Source organism: Esox lucius, chromosome 5, assembly GCF_011004845.1.
Source record: "Esox lucius isolate fEsoLuc1 chromosome 5, fEsoLuc1.pri, whole genome shotgun sequence".
NCBI lineage: Eukaryota > Metazoa > Chordata > Actinopteri > Esociformes > Esocidae > Esox > Esox lucius.
In genome coordinates, this window is record NC_047573.1 from 14,570,877 (window position 1) to 14,595,120 (window position 24,244).

Genomic DNA, 24,244 nt, shown 5'->3' on the forward strand with positions numbered 1-24,244 from the left:
TAATTATGTGTACATTTACGACAGGGGCCAAGGATTTAATGGATCGATTGCACACACTCCAATTCTCATTCCACACATGGATTTCCTGTCATTTCTCCTAAGGATTTAGCATCGGGAGCACTGTTGCCATTTTCCCCCCTTCTTTCTCTATCTTGTTCTCTCTTCTCCCCACTCCCTTCACACAGGAAAGATATTACTGCAAATTCAATAGTACCTTAAACAAGAGATGACTCCACTACTCCCTAATATGTTTTATTGTGTCATTTTACCTGCCTCTCACCTCCTGGCAGTTTTGCAGACTGGAGTAATTTGGTTTTGACAACAGGGGTTGGTAGGGGTGTGTATGCATGCAGCTGTGTGTGTGCATTGGACAGCAGGTGGTGTGGCTTATACGTAAGACGTGATTGCCTTCTCTCCGGTTTGCTGTGGTAGAGTGTATGTAGTGGACATAGTCTAACTTCTTCCACCCCATGTTAAACCGCATTCACAAAACCCAGTCCAGCTGGAGTCCATGGGGTATTCTGTGATTCCAGTTGAACACGAGAAGCTGGTCAGTGACTGAGCTTAAGCGTCAGCCAGGGATGTCTTGATATGCTAATTTATATATGGTCAAGCGGTTATAAATATATCACGCAGAATTGCATGTTGACACTTCACCACTCTGCTCTGCAAGTTTTTGAACATGACTTGACGATGATAGTGACCACCAGCTGGTCTAAGCTGTGTGAAACCTACCAAAATACACATGGAAAATGAATGAAGCCTCAACATTTTGTTAATAATGTGACAAATACATTTACTAATTCACTGCCATGTGTTTCCACATTTTCCCCATGTGGAATCTTAGTCATGATTTTACTAGACCTGATGATGAGCAGAGTGATCGGTCCCAATGGGGGATAGAAATGCTGACTCGACTTTATAGTTGTTTACTAAACAAGATTCATCTGTGATCTGCGACATGGGCCAAGTGTACACAAAGGTGTTATTCAAATTGATGGGATTATCCAGTGGTGGAATTCACAGAACAAATATTCAATTAGCATTTTCTTGTGGAGGTCATTGTGTAATTCTTAATGAAACCCTATCTGTGATTCGAAGTGGAAATGAGTTATTTTGTGGGGAATGTTAGGAACAATGAAGACATCGTTCCAGACACGCAAGATGCAAGTTCCTGTCGGCAGTGGCCAAGTCTTATATAAGACATCATTCAGGAGAAGGAGAGGAAGGGAGAGAGACGAGAGAAATAGTGTTATCTCTAGATCTCACTCTCTCAGCAGTGTCATTCTCACACTGTGTCACTCTGTCCTGCCAGTTTTATAACAGAAGTGTCATCTGAGGCAGCTATAGCATTTGCTAACTTTGTTCTGAACAAGCCCGGATGATGTTACTTTTCATATCCATTTCCAGCTTGGGATTCTTCTGGGTGATCGATATACATTAGCGAAAGTGGGGTGAAGTGGAGCTCAGACGGACCTGCCTGTATCACAGTTAGCGACTGTCCCAGTGACGGCCTCTGATACAGTTGTGGCAGACCTCATTGTGGTCAAGGAGGCTTCTGTCCAGCATGATGGAACATCTTGTTATACATCAAGGGCAGCAATCCCGAATATCTGGCAGAAGCAGCTATGGTAACACTGAAAGGGCCTGCAGGTTAAATGGGCTGGACCATGAGGACTACGTCTCCCATTCCATATTTCAGAAAGCCTCAGTTGGTGAGGAAGTTGCTCATTCTGGAACTGGACAGAAAGCTGTGCGAGGAAGTTGCTCATTCTGGAACTGGGCAGAAAGCTGTGTGAGCAAGAAACTCATTCTGGACTCCTCGTTTGACCATTACATGGAGCTGGCTTTTGCCACCAAGCTCTTAAAGTATCATCTCATGTTAGACCTGAACAGCCTTGGTTATCAGTTGGCTTCTGGACCGTTTTCACAGGCTTACAGTACTAGGTCTATCTGTACATAAGTCATGGGTGACACAATTAACTAGGTACTCCTCCAGTCATGGGCAGTGGGGAGAACAATATGTTTACGTACCCCTAGGTGTCCTCGCATGCAGAGGTTGTGAGGTTGTAATTGTATGTTTGAAGTACTTCAAATACTTGAGTGTTTCGATTGTACGTTCATGCATGTGCAGTAACTTCTTGTATCCTCGTGTCTTTTCACTTTGTAATTCAACACCGTTGCTCAGCACACAGTGCCCCACTAAAGTGCCATTATCAGCAAACTGTTTACCATGGTGCTGTGTTCTCTGTCTGCTGCAGTGCCGTCTTTCTGGGGGCTAGTGAACTCAGCGTGGAACCTGTGCTCCGTGGGGAAGAGGCAGTCTCCTATCAACATCGAGACCAGCCACATGATCTTTGACCCCTTCCTCACGCCCATCCGGCTCAACACAGGAGGACGCAAGGTAAAGAAACCCATTTGGTGTCCCCAACAGCACTCCTGACATTGTGCTGCTTGTGACCAGGACTCTGACATGTCTGACATGTCACCCTGTTCCTTATATAGAGCCCTATTCTAGGCTGGGGTCAAATATAGTGCAATACATTTGGACCCAGGGAGTTATTTCAGATGCAGCCTTGCTGACTGTTGTTGATGGGCGTTGCTGCATTTTTGGTTCTACTCTGCTTTGTTTGGAAAGCATCAATTGTTTAGGGACCATTGTTTGTTCCTGCAGAGCTGTTGTATATTTCATTTCAGGGAGCTAGGCATGAATGGGTCCCTGATCAAGGTTGCAGAGTAAACTCTTCAGGTGTTCACCAACTGAACACAGTCTGTTGTTTGTCACAGTTAAGGCCTTTGCAGAAGGGACCAGTGGCATTGCAGTCTATGGATACAACACGGTATGGCTTGATAATACCATCGTACATATTGGTTCCATACACAACACAAATAGTTAACAATAAGGCCATAGAGGTCTGTACAGAACTAAGCAGATGTTTTATGTGAAATCCCTTGTTAAGGATAACCATTAAACACACCCACAAACACCCACATTAATTAGCCACGTGATATTTGTGTTCCTAGATACGACACTGTACCAAGCACAATAGTTCAGCATCTAAACACGTCCTTTGCCATATGATAACAGCTAATTGGGAGCTGGGTGCAGATGGGCTGCATTTCAGACCTTATGGTGTCATGTTAAGATGATTACAATGAGGGTGTGCTTACATACCAGCGGTCAGTACAGGGTTACCCTCAGGACACTGCAGGGGCAGGAGGGACATGGACATGGACAAGAGAGAAAGAGCCCACAACTACTTCATTTAACTGGAAAGAGAAATAGTGGTGTGCCGGACAATGTGGGTGGGAATGGGAAACAGTAGAGAGTGAAAGGATGGTTAAAAAAAGGTGCAAAAATGGTGAAGAGTTGGGAGTGAGGATAAATGAGAGAGAAGCCTGAGGGACACATTTAATCTTGTTCGGTGATTATACAATATTATTTAGGATTACCTGCGTAACGATTGTTGGTAATGTAACTCTCATCCTTCTGACTGTTCTGTTTTGAAATGGAATTGTTATTATTCCATACTACCCATCTGTGCAGTCCAGAGGTAGAGTTCAGAGAAAGGTGAGTTCTGTATTGCATTTGTAACAGCATGCGGTCGACAAATGTATGCCTAGGGCTTGTGAGACGTTGATCTTTTTGATACTTAAGCTGTTATATTATAGAGTATACATTTAGCTGATTCGTAGTGTGACAGAAGTTCACTTCTGTATGAGCAATTTGGTAGTTTTGCCCTTCAGTGCAACGTATTGCGATTTTTCTAAGTCAGAGAATGTTTTTAAAGAAAGAAAAAGTAAAAAAGCTATACAATTTATGTAGGACATTTCTCAGCCTGGCAAAATTACAACCCCATTTCCCAAATAGTTTGGACAGTGTGTAGAATGTTAAGAAAAACAGAATGCAATGATTTGCAACTCATTTAAACCTTATATTCAATAGAAAATAGTATAAAGACAACATATAAAATGTTGAATCTGAGAAAATGTATTGTTTCTTATATGCTGCATTTGATGCTAGCAACTCGTTTAAAAAAATGCTGTGACGGGGCAACAAGAGAGAAGAGAAGTCTTGTGATAAAACATTCTGTTGGAACATACCACAATGAATTAGGTTAATTGGTAACAGGTCAGTAAAATGATTGGGTATAAAGAGAGTATTTCAGAAGTAAAGATGGGGAGGGGTTCACCACTGTGAAAGACTACACAGGCAAATAGTGCAACAATTTAAAAGAAAGTTTCACAATGTAAAATTTCAAAGAGTTTAAGGATCTCATCAGTTACGGTATATAATATCAATAAAAGATTCATAGAATCTCCAATATTGCCAAACACCAATATTGAATGGCTGTGATGTTTGGGACTTCAGGCGGCACTGCATTAAAAATAGACCCAATTCTGTAGTGGACATCACAGTATGGGCTCAGAAACACTTCCGAAAACCACTGTCTGTGAACACAGTATGTTCCTGCCTCCACAAATGCAAGTTAAAACTCTACCATGCAAAGAAGAAACCAGATATAAAAACTTCCTGAAACGCTGTCGCCTTCTCTGGGCTCGAGCTCATTTAAGATGGACTGAGACAAAATGGAAAACTGTCCTGTAGTCTGACGAATCAATATTTGAAATTATTTTTGGAAATTATGGATGCTGCATCCTCCAGACTAAAGAGGAAAGGGACCATCTGGCTTCTGAGCAGCGCACCGTTCAAAAGCCAGCATCTGTGATGGTATGGGTGTGCATTAGTGCACATGGTATGGGTGACTTGCACATCTGTAAAGGTACCATTAATGCTGAACAATATATACAAGTTTTGGAGCAACATATCCAGACAACGTCTTTTTTAGATGACGTCCAAATTGGCCTGCCTGCAGTCCAGACCTGTCACCCATTGAAAACATTTGAGTATTGTTAAAAGAAGAGTTGTTGCAACACAGTGTTAAACATGCCCCTGTCCCAACTGTTTTTCAAATGTGGTGCTGGCATCAAATTCCAAAAATGTGTTATGTTGTCTTTGTACTATTTTCAATTAAATGTAGGGATACATGAGTTGCCCATCATTTCATTCTGTTTTTATTTGCATTTTACGCAGCGTTCCAACTTTTTGGGAAACAGAGTTCTACTCTATTATGTCTCCATCTCTCAATGCATCAGAGCTGGCTTCCCCCCCCAAACACCCACACATTTATACACACACAGTGCACCTGCATGCGCACACACATATTTGCACGGGTGTACAAACCTCACCTTGTCAGTGCTGATTCATCCGTGATCAGTGTGTGTCAGTTTGGCAGGCTGTCAGCCTTAGCCAGATACACAACTCACAGCACTAAACAGCTGACCCTGCTCTGACCCTGCTCTGCTCAACATAATGCCACACCATGATGAGCGTTCTTCTGTCCTTCTGCCTACTGTCTGGGAGGAAGGATAGTGTCAATATTCAAACCATCCAAAATGCAGATGTTCAGTGACAGACGCCTTTGGAATAGAGGAACTATGTCCCTTGGGAGGGTCCTATTTTGACAGAAAACTCACCCAACAGATTGCCAGAGCATCTCAATATCATCGCTTTCAGATAGGAATTACAGGATTGTTGCTGTAAGCTTTCTGAAATTGTATTAACATTTTTATATAGTGAACTAATGTTAACACAATAAAACTATTTTATGTATAGATTTTGTTACACCCCCCAGAATGACGTCCCATTACAGGTTATGGCCATGTCTCATTGTGGCAACTCTACAGCAGTGTGAGATGAGCTTCCTCAGGCACATCTGGCCAAGCCGGTCCAGTTCTCCTCACACTCAGGCACATCTGGCCAAGCCGGTCCGGTTCTCATGACACTCAGGCACGTCTGGCCAAGCCGGTCCGATTCTCCTCACACTCAGGCACGTCTGGCCAAGCCAGTCCGGTTCTCCTCACACTCAGGTACGTCTGGCCAAGCCGGTCCGGTTCTCCTCACACTCAGGCAAGTCTGGCCAAGCCGGTCCGGTTCTCCTCACACTCAGGCACGTCTGGCCAAGCCGGTCCGGTTCTCATCACACTGCTCACAAAACAGATCTCTTATCAGCCCTTTTTCCAGTGAGAATGACAGAAGTGCTCACACAGAGTTAAGGATGGTGCCTTTTAAGCAGATACAGCCGTGACGTAGACAGTGACAGAAGTCCCTGATTCCAGAAGTGTCTCCTGGCTGGATTTCAAGTCAAGATGATGGAAGGCAGGAAGGAAGGATTACCGGACAGAAGGAAGGAAGGCGGATGTAGAAAAGGAAGAATTACTCCATGAGGCCAGAATGAGAAGACAGACAGTAAGATGAGAAAGAGGAAAGCAAGACAGTATGAGTGGGACTTAAATCGTGTGTTGAATAATGTGAAAGCCGTCTCCCTTCCCTGTCTTCCTCCCTAGCACCAAAGTGATTAAATGAATTAGAAACCACTTTCAAGTAATTGTGGCTCATCTACAACAGAGCAAATATTCAGTTAATACCGGGTATTTAATGTGAGATTCCTCCCTCCATTTATTAGGCTTCCCATTCAGGGCTCCTTCTCATTGCCATTAACTATTCATTATTTAGACAGGGATCTGACAGAGCAGTAGAGGAGAGGAACCCGTCAGGAAGTCAGGGACGACGTTGATCTTATCTCTGTCTTTATATTCTCTGTAGGTCTCTCCCTGTCCCTCTTTATAGTCTTTTGCCTAGGTGTTTCTCTTCTTTCCTTTCTCTGCATTTATATGTATAATCTTATAGTGTTAATGTTCAATAAACAATATAATTGTAATAATACACAATTTCAATAATACCTAAATAATGACTTTCTATTTCCCTCTGACTTTTTTTTTCCTCTTCTGAATCAAGGAAGTGAAGATTTGTATAAGGAGAAACTAAATGTTGGTTATGAAACAAGATTAGTCTACATTGTCTGTTATCACTGGCAGTGTTTCTGAAATGTGCATTGTGTAACTTCAGGGATCAGCAGTTTCAGTTTGTGGCGGCTGTAGCTCTTCTGAGAAGCTCTTTCGCTAATGTACTGATGAATTTAAAACTGTGAAGTATAACCCATGCCGGTTTAAAACCTTCATCTCCATTTCAAAACAGTTCGCTTAATGCATGCAATGCTCCATCACCGGTTTTGACCCTCTCCATGGTATCTCATGTCTTTTTGTTCAAAAGTTCCTCATAGTCATCAGCCATTACAGGTATAATAGATGCACACAACCTACCCCATCACGTCTGAGGCTCCGCGACACACGCATATGTTTATTGCAGGCAACCAAACTCATTACCGTCACACAAATAGATTAAATTATGCAAACTGCGGTTTGAAATTAATTACACAAGTTTGGGTTGGCTGAGCTCAGGCAAAGCTGTCACCACATCACAAAGAGCGAACCGGCCGCTCAGTCTGTGTCTGTCTGGGCAGGGATGTCTTTAACATGGCAATTACCGGCGTGGATCGCTATCCCTTTTAGCTTTCCAATGGGGAGCACGTTAATTGCCTGAGCAATGCAAGCGGCCTTGAAGCCAGGATTTCTTCTAATCTCAACCTAGAGATAACTGGCTGAGTAACAAATGCGTGGGCATACACGCAACTCACTCACACACACACACACACACACGCAAACATAAACACAGTCTGAGCCAGCAGCCATGGCATGTCCATCTGCGTGTTGGAACTGGAATAGAAACCACAGTACAAAGGTAGAGGAGAAGAGTGTGGTGGCAAGTAGCCTATTGTTTAGTGCACAGGCCCAATAACGGAGAGGTCGCTGGTTTAAACCTCCAATCTGACAAGGTGAAAAATCTGTTATACACTGGAGCAGAGCTTTCAACCCCTATTGGTCCTGTATGTGGCTCCTCTAAATGCCTGAAACAGAAATGTAAAAGAGCAGGAAGAGATTAAAGGAGTGTGTGGGGTACTGAGAGACAGGATATATAGGTGGTGTGTCTGCATCCTGTGTGCGTGTGTGCGTTTGGTGAATGCGTGTGTGTGCGTGTGTTCACGCAGTGTTGTTTGCTCTGCAGCATGATTCACAGCAAAGTGGGTCATGGTGAGTGGAGACTGAACAGCAGTTTCATGCCCCAGCCTCCTGATCAGAGGGAGGGATCTGTGACTGCAATGCGTGGTCTGGTTCTAATACTCTAGGCCCCCCGCATCTTGCCTCAGACAACAGATCTTACGATTATTGTCAGTGCGGTTGGAAATATAGTGGCAATTTTAAAGGACCTAAATCCATTTGAGATATTGTTAGCATATCCATTTTCACAAGCATTAGGGGAATGAAGTAGAGGGGAAAGTATTCTAAATCCTAAAACAGATCGTGCATACTACTATACTGTATGATTCAGTGTGGAAGAGCAATTTAGATTCCACATTGCTCTAGTCACTTTGAGTTTCTGTCCTTATATCATCATTTCAAAATGTCCCTGTGTTGCGTTTGTTGATATCCTTCCAATAACCTGGTAATGATATCCCTGGGGAACAGTCACCTAGTTTTTTTTAGGCAAGCAAGTGTTGAATGGATTGGAGCTGGAGTCTACTTTATTTTTCATGTCCTGCATAAATCACTCGCAAACATTCATATCCTTATTCACTTGGAGTAGGATTCACTTAGAGTGGTGGTGTTGGTAGAGATGCAAACTTCAATGGAGTGCAGACTGGAGAAAGAAGACGGACACAGTTACCGGAGCACATTTAGGTTCCATTGAACTCTGTACCTCTTCTGTAGGTTTTGCTCAGGAAATTGTAATGAGCTGAGATCATCCTATATGGACCTGATTGTAGAGCAGCACTCATGCAGAGAAGATTTTTGAATACTTATAATGAAATCATTATAAGCATCGTCTGAACTCACACCAATCAATCACATTAAACGCCTAATAGCACATCTAATAAAAACAAAGTTTGCCGGATGCCGCTTTAAACAGTTCCAACATGTCAAATGGATTAAAAAAAATACTGCCATGTAATTGGCAAAATTCAGTTGGTGACGAATGAAGTAAATGGGTGAGTCATGTCCCTGATGAAGACTGATTACTTCCTCTAACGAGGTTACCGCACTCTCTGGGACTGCTATATGCCAGCCACTAATTACAGAGAAACAGTCTCTGGCAGCCTCCGCACACACACACACACACACACAGGCAGCCTGCGCACACATGCATACGCCCACACACAACCATACCCACCCACACACACAAACAAAGGTGCCTTCACACACAGCGTCCATTCACATCTGGCTGCTGTGGCTCTACTTACAGCTGTAGCATCAGGACAGAGAGCAGAGCTTGGCAGGCGGACAGGTTGGACAGACATGACAGTGTTGTAGCGGCCTGGTGGGTTGACAGACAGTCAGAGAGGATAACAGGATGGATGGAGCAACATCATGTCGCCCCACACATACTGTTTCTCCGCACGCTGACAGATTTCGAGGGGGAGAGAAGTAAATGAGGGTGACAGGGACATGACAGGGATGGACAGGGACCAGCGGAGTTTGGGCACACTGACGTTGGTGTAATGTAATTACCGTCGTCATTACTGAGATAGTGGGTTGTTGAGACTGAGGGACATCTTTTTTCCGGGGGGGGCCAACAGGCAACCGACCAACACTATATAATTGGTAGAGTCAGTGGAGAGGAGAACAGGAGGCGTAAGAAGGGACAGAGGGTGTTAGGGAGGACAGGAGCAGGGTGGGAGGTAAGGAGAATGGGCGGGTGACAGGAGAGAGGGATGTAGGGAGGACATGAGGAGGGGGTAGGGCACAGAGGGAAAGGTGGACAAGAGCGTGAAAACAGGACAGCCATCTGTCTTTCACCTCCTGACAGATATATGAGTGTGAGCCCCAGGCCTGCTGTCATAGTGTCGGATGGATGGGATGTAACTAGAGAAACCTCCATGGAGACCCGCACAGAAACAACGCAGTACATGCAATACACCCTGCAATACAATGCAACGCAGTACTAAAAACACTTGCAGCTTCACAAAAACATCAGACGGTAACCAAAGAGAGACAGGTTAGTGTAGATCTAGTATGAAATGAAACCAGAAAAAGGAACCAGGCAAGCCCGCAATTAAAAGTGATAAATGATTTTCCCTCACAGGATTCAAACTTAGGCCTCCCACGTCAGGAGCTGTGTCTATAAACCCTACGCCATGAAGCTATATGTTTGTATGTTTTGAGTGTCGGTATTTGTCACGCATTAACACCAGACCAAGTTTGAATATTTCTCTAGACACAATTAAGTATTGTGTTAAACTAACTTGCGTTTCTTACCTCTGCCACAAATAGCATCTATGAACTGTATGGCTATTGCCACTGGCCATTTTAACATTTTATTAGCCAGTAATAGGCTACTAGTATAGTCATAAGAATTGAATAGTCATAAGAATGTGCAATTTAGCAATTGCTAGGAAAAGTCATAAGAGCTGAGCAATTGCTAGTGAGACTGAAGATGCCAAAGCTATTTCATTTCATGGCACAAAAACTTTAGTTTTTCTTTCATTCATGAATGACATTGATATAATAATATAATCAGTTTAGGTGACAATAACTAACTTTTTTATCCAAGTGAAAAGACTAGAGAATCGTGGATATCCCTACTCTTTTACTGCCCAAGGGCTTTTGACAAAGCCTACATTACCCCAAAGAGCATGCACATAGGCGTACTTTGATTATCCACCAGAAACAAAGTCTTTGTCCCCAACTCCTGATCATGAAGTTGGTAAATACATTCATACTGCACACATTAATTAAGGCCAATTAGTCATTTGCATTGGATCATAGACTACACTAGACATCCGAGTCACAGTCAGCATGTTTACATTACTGTTAAGCAACACCAGTTGGAATCCAGGTGGGAGGATGTCCAGCTATTGTAATATTTGATCGCCCGCAATCTGAATTCAGAATGACTTTGATGAAGAATATTCACAGAACAAGACTGGCTAAGATACATCAACTGGAAAAAGTATCTCAGTAATGGGTGCTATTCTATACATCCAACCATTTACAGATTCAATTGGGTTAGAAAAATAAGGATTGTGAATTACATGTTATGACATAAAGTATTCAGATGCAGTCAACTTGCAACAAAGCATTCTAGGAACCTAGGAACACATGAATATAGCTCAACCTAAAAAAACAGACATTAGATCAAACTGAAATCTTTATGCTTGCACTCTGCAGGAAGCTATAATAGAGAATTATTATGTTTTTTAGGTTAAGCAAACCCAGAAAAACGGGTTGAAACCACTGAAGCAGGATGCTAAATAAAACCAATTGTAAACTCAAGGGCATGATAAATAACTTTTTTATCATGGCTGTGCTGACCGATGATACTCGGCTCTCGCCTCATACCGACCACATCACAGCTGGGATAACCAAGTAAATTACCCCGACTCTCTCGTGTTCAGTATCTTAATTAATCAGTCAATGTGCATGAGGAAACAGATTTTTAAACAAACTATTCTAAAAGATTGCTTGGATAATGTTAATGAGGTCCCTCCAACATCTTTGAAAGAGTTTTATAATCTGAACATGATGATGAGAGAGTAAACATGATAGGTGTTCTGCTGCTTGGAAAATAACTGGAAAAACAACATGATTTTGTAGTGTTGAAGTTCAGTTAACACTCAGTTGTGTAAAAGAACCTTGTGTAAAATAACCTATAAACTAACAATGAAAAAACTGCAATATAACATGCTGGAAAAAACGATAATCGTTGTAATTTACTCTCAAATGTTATTTGAAAGTAAATTACAACAATTATCGTTTTTTACAGCATGTTGTATTGCAGTTTTTTCATTGTTAGTTTATATATTAAGGTTCGGTAACATTTTTCCCACATGTTGTTACTTTTTACTATGGAACTACTATGTAAATACATATTAACAACTGTATTAACAAAAATGTAATAACACAATAGAATGAGTTATCGATGTAGGTTGTTACACTTGTGGACAAAAACAAAAAGATAATTACTACACATACTGTAGGATGTTATTCCGAGTGTGTGATTACATATAGTTTTTGTTTTAGTAATTATACAATATCTTGTTACACATGTAAATAAGACATTGGAATTATGCTTTTGCAGCCGGCTCTGTTACACCATATGAGTAACTGACTAAAAATGTTTGGTAATCTTGAAAAATGGTGGAATGCATCTTTAACTAACACTCGCCACAGCGTAATGTCCCATGCTTATTGCCTGGCTACAATTCTTTCTTCAATCATATGTTATGTAAAAACAGTGTCATTAATTTGTAATTAGTATGTACATATCTATGAATAAGCAACTTATTAGAAAGTGAAATGTACTGTTAGAACCTTTGTAATACAATGTAGTTACCAATGTAATTATGTACATTGAATAAGCAATTTAGTCGAAAAAGGCTGAAACCTTGGTAAATACCATGTGGTTTCATTTGTAACTAATATGTACCTGCTTAGGAATAAGCAACTTATGAGAAAGTGAAACATGACGTTAAAACCTATGTAATACCATGTAGTTACATTGGTAAATAAAATGTACGTCTATGCATAAGCAACTTATAAGAAAGTGTAACTAAATGCTAAAACCTTTGTTAAGCAATTTATGGGAAACCCAAGAATCTCTTACAGGTCCCAGGCGTGGGACCAGGTAGGCAGATTATATGACCTCTGAAACAGGATAAATAATACGACAGAATGGTGTTTAGGAAGAATTTATTAAGATTTATTATTATGTTCTCTCTTTCTGATTGTACAATCATATACATTACATGTTACATGTTTGGTGAATCATACAGTTAAGTTCATACTATCATGCTTTCATATTTCCTGATTTCACACACACACACACACACACACTAGTTCACCATCTGCTATACAAACCCAAAGCCTGACTATAGAATATGAACACATTTTTAGTTAAGCATGCAAATAAAACCATAAAGATACTTCAATAATCTTACAGATATTGGTCATTTATAGGTTAACCATAGACAGTAAGCTAATAACTTGCATTAAACATTTAACTGCATTTAATTAACTGTTTGACATAGAAAATGTATATCCGACTAAAATAATATTCTAATACCTTAATTACAAACACATTCTGAAAACATTTCTGAGCGGAATATAAAAGGATAGATACGGAACTGGTGCATGCAACTCTAGCTTGCATTTGATATTCGTTACGTTAGCATGGCTAGCTTCTCAGATAGCCCAAACAGGCTAGCGCACCCAAACTCAATAAAAGTTATAGAATATGTAATTCACTACCTGTGAAAATATTGTTTTAACCTACTAATATTGTTAGATAAATATTGATTATTAAGAATGAGTGTTTAACAATGCACGAACCTGTAAAACAGGATGAATAATATGACAGAATGATAGTGCTGGTTTGTTGTGGTTTCTGCATACGATTAGAAAAAAATACAGAATACAGCAAAACCATAAAAGACAATTATTTTACATATTTTGGATACAAAATGAACACATAATTGTGACCATTAAGATACTTACAAAGGAGTGACATTGTTCATACATAGCATTTTATTGTTTGAAGAAAACATTGTTGCCAGGCAGTATGGGAAATTAGCCTGTTTTGTAGTGTTTAGATGCACTCAGCCACCTTTCTTGATTCAAACCTCCCTTTTTTGGCAAGATGCATAATATGTTGTATGTATCTGCGCAATCTGTAAGTAGAATTGCTCTTACATCTGAAATCTGGAGGGCAGGCTATGTTTGAGGATCAGCATCTAGCAGTTGGAGTGACAAGTACTTTAGCATCTAGCGGTAGGACTGACATCTACATTAGGATTAGCTACAGAGACAACATCTTCAGTGTAGTTATTTATATGGTGCAACGGAGCCAGCTGCAATAGTGTAATTCCAAAATGTTTTCTTCACATGTGTAACAAGAAATTGTGAAATTACACGCTTGGAATTACATCCTACAGGATGTTTTGTAATAACCTATTGCTATAATCATTATACATATAATCAGGTATAATCTGGTATTACATTGTAATAAACACGGTTGCTAGTATGTATCTACATAGCAGTTACATAAAAATAAGTTTCAACTTATGGGAAGGTGTTACCCAATCTTTTTTGTTAAGACTGATACTGAAACTAATTCAGCTGTGAATTCAAGTCACCCTATTATAACATGAATGATCCTTGGCATCTGTATACCCCTTCTTGTTTTGTTTTTTGTCCCTCTACTGTTGAGTCTGTTGTGAATATACTGTTAAAATACTGTATATTAACCTTTATTTCAATGGGAATTCGGTTTTGTGCTATTACAGGCTTAATGCATGAGAGAGAGAGAGGGTATTGGGTTGTTATTGTAATACGTCAGTTCTAGGAATCAGTATGACAGGTTTTTGCCTTTGTGTGAGGCCATTTCATACACAAGGATCCATGCATGACTAGATCCCCTCTTTTCTGCATTTTTCCTCAGTTGATAATATTTCTGAGCAGTTTTTCCTCACACATGCTTAGGCAGATATCAATGATTTTGAACATTTGTGATTAGACATTAGATAAGGTCTTATTCCACCAAATTGCTAGGGGCTACACTGTCAATCTGTATAGTCCCCGGGATAGTGGATAGTTACCATGGGCCTAGTGTAAATCTCAGTCCTGTGGTTATGATGCATTTAACGTTGTTGACATTATGATGCATATGAAATGGTTATGTGAGCTGTCGGGATGCACTTCAGGGAGGGACCCACTGACAGCGGGTTATAAAAGATGAACACGCTGTATCCCCAAAAATGTATATTATGCTCATCTGAGTGGTTCCAGCACAAACACAGACTATATTATCATTTATGCATTTCCTTTTGTGAAAGTATTTTCTTTTTGTCTTTTTTTGCTGGGAACATTTTGCCTTTCGTCTGTTCAGGGATAGTGGCTTTGAAATGTTCAAGGAGGCCCATTTAAAGAGAAATGAAGGTATTTCGTCATACACCGTCGCTGCTATTCATTGAGTTCATTCACTGCCCTCTCTTTTTTTTCTGTTTCCACTTAGACAACATAGGGCCATTGGTAAATCTCTGTATTCTCTCTCTCCCCTCTTCATGCTCTCCTGTCTACTCTCATTCCTCTCGCTCTCTCTAATTAACTATCCTTCTTTCTCCCGCCCTCTCTCTTCTTATCTGCTCTTCCCCCTTTCTCTGTTTCTTTGCCAGTCTCCTATTAGTCCTCTACTGTGGGGTTTTCCTTTCATTATCAGTTCAATATGTTGTCCATTTACAAGGTTAGCGCAGACACAGATTGAATTGTATTGCGCCTACTCTCCAAATACAATTGTATGTGTCCATCTTTCTGGTCCTAATGTAGGGATAGAGATGCTTCACAAGGAGTCTGATGCTTTTATCTAGAGAGGCAAAAATTGTGCTGCTATTGATATGCTATGTGTCATTCAATCTCTTTCTTTCTATCGATCTCTCCTATGTCCCTTCCTTTTCTTTTTGCTCTCTATCTTACTTTCTCATTCTCTCTCTCTCTCTCACTTTCACTCTTTCTCTCTAATGCTTGTCTTGGGAAATATCGTTTTCTGTTTTATTTCATGCCATCTGCCTGTCCTTTTCTTCTCCAAGAAGACAACCTCTACTAAAATGAACCTCTGTAAAGTATGTGTCTACAGTGCTCTCTCCATTTCTGTGTGTATCCTATATTGAAATGTAGCCTGTTTTATAAAGACACATTAATTCCTGAGTACAGTGTACATGCACGGAATCCCAAACACAATAAGCCCCAACATAGTATGTGATAGAGATAGTCTGTCATGTCACTGTGTGGCTCCCTCACAATTACCAGAGATCAGTGTTGAGAAAATGAAGATATCTCTGTAATTTGAGCATGGCCATTACAGAGAGACAGTGACTTAATATGGAGCAAATAGGAGAAAGATATTAATAATCTCTGGTTGACTTCCTGAATTAGCAATTTGACTCTGTCAAATAGGAGAGACATGCCAATCGTTTAAGTTCCTGTAGTGTCAATCTCACTCTGTCTTCAGACACCTAGCAAGCTCTGCTTGAAAACTCTCAATTATTTTTATTTTATTTTATATGACAGGCCAAGATTTCTCTCTTTTCTTTTTACTCAAATAACAACAACCAAATTACAATGATCTGCAATAATTTGTTCTCCAGAAAGATTTTGTGTCTTTGAGAGGCATATGACCACCTGCAAACATGTCATTATGGATCAGGTGAATTATGTATCTCTTGTATCTGATATCTCTGGTGATGTATCAGATGCATCTACGCTGGTGTATTTGATGTTTCAGATGTACACCTGTTGGTGTTATAGAAATCCCCATTAGGTCACCCTGGAAACAGTTCTGATAATCTTTTGTCACGGTCAGCATTGTTCTTGCCACAAGAACTTGACTTTGTCAGAGTAAATCTTTAGTGGGTAAAATGGTAAAAGATAACTAATTTGGCACTTGTTTTTTATCGCCTCAACACAGCACAGAACACCACACTGGCATGATGAGAAAACATTAGTGAAAGACAGATGTCGTAGTGGCTCATTATCAGTATTTAGCAGAAAAGCACACAGGAAACTTCTGCGATAATTTGAAACTTTTCTGCCGAAGCCAGGGCTTGGTTTGGGCATTCAGAATATATAATTACTCTGCGTGTGTGTATATACCCCTCACATTTCTGTAAATATTTGAATATATACAGTGGGGAGAACAAGTATTTAATACACTAGCGATTTTGCAGGTTTTCCCACTTACAAAGCATGTAGAAGTCTGTAATTTTTATCATAGGTACTCTTCAACTGGGAGTGACGGAATCTAAAACAAAAATCCAGAAAATCACATAGTATGGTTTTTAAGTAATTAATTTGCATTTTATTGCATGACATAAGTATTTGATACATCAGAAAAGCAGAACTTATTTGTTCACCTACCAACCAGTAAGATTTCTGGCTCTCACAGACCTGTTAGTTTTTCTTTAAGAAGCCCTCCTGTTCTCCACTCATTACCTGTATTAACTGCACCTGTTTGAACTTGTTACCTGTATAAAAGACACCTCTCCACACACTCAATCAAACCAACTCCAACCTCTCCACAATGGCCAAGACCTGAGAGCTGTGTAAGGACATCAGGGATAAAATTGTAGACCTGCACAAGGCTGGGATGGGCTACAGGACAATAGGCAAGCAGCTTTATTAGAAAATGGAAGAAGTTCAAGATGACGGTCAATATCCCTCGGTCTGGGGCTCCATGCAAGATGTCACCTCGTGGGGCATCAATGATCATGAGGAAGGTGAGGGATCAGCCCAGAACTACACGGCAGGACCTGGTCAATGACCTGAAGAGAGCTGGGACCACAGTCTCAAAGAAAACCATTAGTAACACACTATGCCGTCATGGATTAAAATCCTGCAGCGCATGCAAGGTCCCCCTGCTCAAGCCAGCGCATGTCCAGGCCTGTCTGAAGTTTGCCAATGACCATCTGGATGATCCAGAGGAGGAATGGGAGAAGGTCATGTGGTCTGATGAGACATAAATAGAGCTTTTTGGTCTAAACTCCACTCCACTCTTTGGAGGAGGAAGAAGGATGAGTACAACCCCAAGAACACCATCCCAACCGTGAAGCATGGAGGTGAAAACATCATTCTTTGGGGATGCTTTTCTGCAAAAGGGACAGGACGACTGCACCGTATTGAGGGGAGGATGGATGGGGCCATGTATCGCGAGATCTTGGCCAACAACCTCCTTCCCTCAGTAAGAGCATTGAAGATGGGTCATGGCTGGGTCTTCCAGCATGACAACGACCCGAAACACAAAGCCAGGGCAACTAAGGAGTGGCTCCGTAAGAAGCATCTCAAGGTCCTGCAGTGGCCTAGCCAGTCTCCAGACCTGAACCCAATAGAAAATCTTTGGAGGGAGCTGAAAGTCTGTATTGCCCAGCGACAGCCACGAAACATGAAGGATCTGGAGAAGGTCTGTATGGAGGAGTGGGCCAAAATCCCTACTGCAGTGTGTGCACACCTGGTCAAGAACAACTGACCGATCAAATACCTGTGTCATGCAATAAAATGCTAATTAATTACTTAAAAATCATACAGTGTGATTTTCTGGATTTTTGTTTTAGATTCCATCTCTCACAGTTGAAGTGTACCTACGATAAAAATTACAGACCTTTACCTGCTTTGTAAGTGAGAAAACCTGCAAAATCGTCAGTGAATCAAATACTTGTTCTCCCCACTGTACATTCAGTCGCCACAACCGGAAGTTCATTATAGCTGGTTTCCCAAATGAACGAGCGACATAGATTTCAATATTAAAATAAAAAAAACTAAATATCTAATCTTAATGTATTTTTTATATGTATTTGATAAATTAGGCCTACAGCCATCTGGTAATTCAGTCAGGTTATTGACTATCATAGTTAACATTTAATCATGTTTTTATTCAATTAATGTTAAAAACTTTTTTAATATTTCAGCCACCACCACCACACTTTTCTTTATCAAAGTTGGACATTATCTTTCATACATATTTTGTTTTTGGAATTCATATCAAAGCAATTTGCTATTGACCTCTCTTTCTCTATCATGTAGCATAGTGTGATGGGAGGAGGTTATGACCTGTGACAGAGTAGAGAATGAACATTCACATGGTGCTCAGGATACCCTAATAAGTAAATGTTTGCCTCTCAGCTCAAGAATGTTTCCTGTATGTGTTTACACACTGTTGAAAGATCCACATTACTGCAAACATTTTTAAGCAGCATAGGTTTGCAACTTGAATTTTATTTCATTCTATCACTCTATCATTCTATCATTTTGTTTAGTGGCTGCCAGCCTCGGCATCCTATGTAAATCTTAAAATGAACTAGATTGAGAAAGAAGACTATTCACTGCCTTCATCAGATCTGTATTTCTCCTTGAAAATCAAGGCACCCCTGATAGTGACAGAAAAGGTGCTAATTTCTGCACATTCTGCTAATTCAAACCAAGGTTTTCTCATTTCTGGAAGCTTGCCTGGGATCTGTCAGGAAATCATAATGATCTGCATGTCACTGAGGCAGGAAATGGAAAACATTATTAAACATAGTTTAGTACTCCCTCTCATAAACATTCTGTCTTTCTCACACATACACACATAACTACACACCTCTTCACTTCCTCCCAAAAGATAAGGCAAAAACCCACCAGGAATACCAGGAAAAGATGTTTGATTCAAATATGTCTTAGAATTACATTGATTAGTCTTTTACAGTCTGCTCTGTGAGTACTGTAGCCTATATTCTGTCCATTCTTCCTGTGCGCTCCAAAAATGGCCTATTTTTATGAACAGTCACGTTAGCTTGCTAGAGTAATAGCCTGACTATGTAATTTGCTATTAAAGAAGTCTCTCATTAGTAAGTTCAAACTGTCCAGGACATGATTTCTCTATCCTTTTCAGAATTGTTCTTGTACTTGCATTTTATATGCATTTTATAAGTATTTATGAACTTATTTTATGATGCTCAGATGACAGAACTTATATTATGATGTTCAGGTGACAGAACTTACGTTATGATGTTCAGGTGACAGCACTTACGTTATGATGTTCAGGTGACAGAACTTACATTATGATGTTCAGGTGACAGAACTTACATTATGTTGCTAAGGTGACAGAACTTAAATTATAATGCTCAGGTGACAGAACTAACATTATGATGTTCAGATGACAGAACCTACAGTATGATTATTTATTACAATAACTTACCAAGATATTTATAAATAAAGAAAAATAAAATGCAGCAATGTCTGAAATATGCCCCAATGCAAAAATGGTAGCTCAGGTTTTTGGTTTAGGTAGGTGGGTGGCTTTTGACTGAAGATGGTCTTTAGTGAAGCTGTGCTGTTCAAGATAGGAGCTGCATGGCAGTGACATTTATACCGCTGGTCTGTGCAGATAGGTGTATGGCTGGCTGATCACACGTTATATGCTTGGAAAATCTGGTGAGGCAATGCCTGCAAAAATACAAAACTGGGTTATTGTGTAAAATACAAAAATGTATATAGCAAGGATATACAGACAGTACATGAGTAGGCAGTAGGTTTAGCTGATGCCTGAGGGTAGATCTCTTGAAAGTCTCTCTGTCCTGAATGTGATGCTCCTGGACGACCTCCTACTTGATGGTAGCAGTGCGAACAGCCCGTGGCTAGAGAGGTTGAGGTCGTGTGATGAATCTGTGTGGCCTTTCTCCAGCACCGTGTGGAGTAACTGTCCTGGAGGACAAGCAGTGTTCCCCTGATGTTGGGTTGAGCTGACCTCATCACCCTCCTCAGAGCCATATGATTTTACTCAGTGCAGTTGCCATACCAGGCAGTCATTTACCAGGCAGTCATTTACCAGGCAGTCATTTACCAGGCAGTCATTCGGCCTGAGAGGATGTTTTCAATGGTGCATCTGTGGATGTTTCTGAGGGTCCTCGGGGTCTTCTGGATTTCGTCCGTCATCTGAGGCTGAAGACGGGGTGTTGCGTTGTGGTTGGTTAATTGCAGGTTCTTAGTGATGTGCACTCAGGATATGTTTTCCTTCTTTACTGCCACCCCATTGATGTTAGTGTGTGGGGGCTGTGCTCTGTCCTCTTTCTTCTGAGTTTCACAATCACTTTTGAACCATGCTCTGACACAACCGGAAAGCCCTTAGTTAACTTATACAAGTATGAACACACATTTGAAATGCATAATTTCAAAATCTTAAATCAATTATACATTTTAACAAGGGTCCAAAAATCTCAAAGGTCCCTTTATGTATTGTCACTTAAGTTCACACCTCCTTCTGGAAATAGCTTGGCTGCCCACAACAGCTCATTGAGCACATTTGTCTTTGGCAGGCACTACACTCTAAGCCTATAATATTCAGCTATTGTTTTCTCACATGAGCACACATTTAGTGAAGTGTATATAATTTTATCAACTAGGTAATGACAGAGGAATTTGTTGGCCCCAGTCTGCCGTCGTTCGTCCATGAGATTGAGGAGGTGGGGAACACATGGGTTAGTGACACCAATGGAAGTGATTTTTTTCTGCAGAATTTAGCCAGACTTTCAGAGCTACAGAAATGTTCTGGTTTCAGATGGTCCAAACTCAAATATTCAGCTTGATCCGGGAGACCCCACATAATGAATCATCAGAGAGCGGTTCTATAGCTGAATAGATGGGTTTGGACCATCTGAAGCAGAAAATGTCTCTATCTTTGCAAGTCTGTCTAATTTCTGCCGTAACCCAGATGACCCCAGGTTGATTAGCCCACAGGTCTCCCCTTATCTCCAGGCTAAAGGACGCCATTCAGTAATTTCAATTACAAACAGGAAGAGGCTTTAAGGTCATAGATCAGTAAATGTGCTTGTGCTCTTCTACAACAGCCCTATCATACTTCACATAGGAACCGTGGAAATCAATATGGTTAGACCAGGATATATATTTCCCAAGACGCATAGATGAAAATACAAATATTCTCAGCAGAAGAGAGGGTGCCGGGAGCTTTTTCAATTGATGCCGGACGAGTTGCATGCTCTAAATTTACCGAAAGTAATGTTTGGGTGAAATCATTTAATGAAACACTGTCATTTCACTATTACCACACATATATAAAACAAAAATCTGAAATTACAGTTCACATATTCTAGACAAAGCTCCTTTATGGAGCTCTTCTGTAAAATCCTGATTCATGTAGGAATTGAAGTAGCAGCCTGTTTCCTGAAATCTCCATCTCCCTCTGGACAACAACAATAGCTGTCTTATTAGGGATGCTAAAAATCACTGTCATCAGCATCAAACCAGGCTCATCTGACAACGGAATGTTTGTAAATTGGTCTCTTGTTTAGATCACATAGCTTTCATGAGCGTGTGCTATTAACAGCATGTGAAACAGACTCCCTTAGATTTAACTCAGGTTGTAAAATCAGAACAGATCATGGAGGGCTAGATTGTTTTTTAATCTTGTAAATACCTGCAAGGTAAAAGTGAGAATGTCCTTACCAATTGCAGAATTCTAATACATGGACTGGGAGACAGAATGGTTGGAACAGCCTGTGACCAGGCCAGTGCAGCCTTTCTTCCCCGCAGCCTGTGACCAGGCCAGTGCAGCCTGTTTACCCCGCAGTCTGTTTACCCCGCAGCCTGTGACTAGGCCAGTGCAGCCTGTTTACCCCGCAGCCTGTTTACCCCGCAGCCTGTGACCAGGTCAGTGTAGCCTGTTTACCCCGCAGTCTGTTTACCCCGCAGCCTGTGACCAGGCCAGTGCAGCCTGTTCACCCCGCAGCCTGTTTACCCCGCAGCCTGTGACCAGGTCAGTGTAGCCTGTTTACCCCGCAGTCTGTTTACCCCGCAGCCTGTGACCAGGCCAGTGCAGCCTGTTTACCCCGCAGCCTGTGACCAGGTCAGTGTAGCCTGTTTACCCCGCAGTCTGTTTACCCCGCAGCCTGTGACCAGGCCAGTGCAGCCTGTGACCAGGCCAGTGCAGCCTTTTTTCCCCACAGCCTGTGACCAGGCCAGTGCAGCCTGTTTACCCCGCAGTCTGTTTACCCCGCAGCCTGTGACCAGGCCAGTGCAGCCTGTTTACCCCGCAGCCTGTGACCAGGCCAGTGTAGTCTGTTTACCCCGCAGCTTGTGACCAGGCCAGTGTAGCCTGTTTACCCCGCAGCCTGTGACCAGGCCAGTGCAGCCTGTTTACCCCGCAGCCTGTGACCAGGCCAGTGTAACAGTAGCTGCCTCTTCCTGATATCCATGAGTCATTTCCTCGATGTGCGATGACATGTTCCATCATGGGAGACAGAAGCCTCCACTACCATAGAGAGGTCATTGGCTCAGTTTGTGTGGCAGACTGTATCTATCTGAACTGCAGTCTGGTGTCTCAGGTCATTGACATCTGGCCAGTCTGATCTAGTCACAAGACACTTTCTGTATTAGCGGATACAACTGCTGTAGCTGAAGGGTTCTTTGTTTGGTTATACTATAAACTAATCTAAGAGTGTTTCTTTTCCCTTATCAGTTTCTTTATAGTACTAAACATTCCTGGAACCATGTCAAAATTATTTTTTCTTATAGGGAAAATTCATCACTAGGCACTAATTGGGGTGATTTTTCTCCAACTTCACTAGATAATGAAGAGTGATTGGTTGTGTTTAGATTATTATTATTTTTTCTCACCAGGAGAAATATATATTATTTATAATGTTATTTAGCTAATTATTTTTATAGGAATTATTGTTGACTTTGTATAAAATGCTCAATCACAGTTGTAACTGGTAGACTTGGTTGTCCATGTACAATAGAGCTTTAGAGACTACAACCTGACAACAACCCTAATTTTTTAATTTGTGTTCCCTCCCTGGAAAGTGGGCTTTTCAAAAGGTCTAGCTAGCCAGTTCTCTTGTGATTGCTAAACAATGGCTGCTTCTAATGATTGAAAATCACTATGAAATCTCCATGAATTCTAAATACTATAATTTGCTTACAACCAGGATATGTAGAAATGTTCACATTTGGTGTTGAATGAGGACATTTTAAATGTTTACGAAATGTTAATTCCATATTCATGTTTATAAAGATAATTAGTGCTGCAGTGAAAACTCCCTTAAATGGATGATATATTCACCAAGCCAAAAGATAATCATTTACAATTCCCCAAATCTTATTTACCCTTCTATGTGACCATAGTTTTAAGTAGTGTCCTATCTGTGAACATGTCAGGGTTTTATAGGCTCAATATACTATGTATACAGTCTCACCCATTCCTCTGTGTCGGAGCCAGACCTGGTGGTGGGGAGGGTGTCATAGGAACGCTTCCCAGCTTGGCCTTGATGTTGCTGCTGACTTCTTCGTTTCAGACCATCCAACACTGTAATAAATTCACTTTATTTCATGCTGCAGCAGCCTTACACCAGCTCGTTTCTGAGGGTTTTGCTCACTGTAAGCAGTTCTATATGTTTGGCTTCTAACTCACTGGGCTGAAGTCAAAGCCCGTTGCCTAAAATAGCTTTCTGGTCAAAATGTTGTAATAAACTATGTGGAAGCATGAAATCACGTGTATTATTTTTAATCCCTATATCGTTGTGCTTTAGGCCTAAGATAGGCTTGATCCGAGTTCCATCCATAATAGTTATATAAGCTAACTGTGCCTTATTTGAGCTTTATCTAGCACTATACTATAATGTCTTTATGAGGTTGGAAACAGTACTGATTAAATGGCTTATTCTGTTCTCCATGGTTTAGTCCTGGG

At 41.0% G+C, this 24,244-nt stretch overlaps 1 protein-coding gene across 6 annotated transcripts in view; it reads left to right on the forward strand.

The window, feature by feature from the left end:
• ca10a (carbonic anhydrase Xa) overlaps positions 1 to 24,244 on the forward strand; it is a 244,402-nt gene that overhangs the window by 108,544 nt on the left and 111,614 nt on the right. For all 6 annotated transcript variants that reach the window (XM_020046251.3, XM_020046252.3, XM_034292467.1 and 3 more), the window contains one exon: positions 2,262 to 2,404. In XM_020046251.3, coding sequence (XP_019901810.1) covers positions 2,262 to 2,404 — 143 coding nt within the window. The remainder of the gene's footprint in view (positions 1 to 2,261; positions 2,405 to 24,244) is intronic.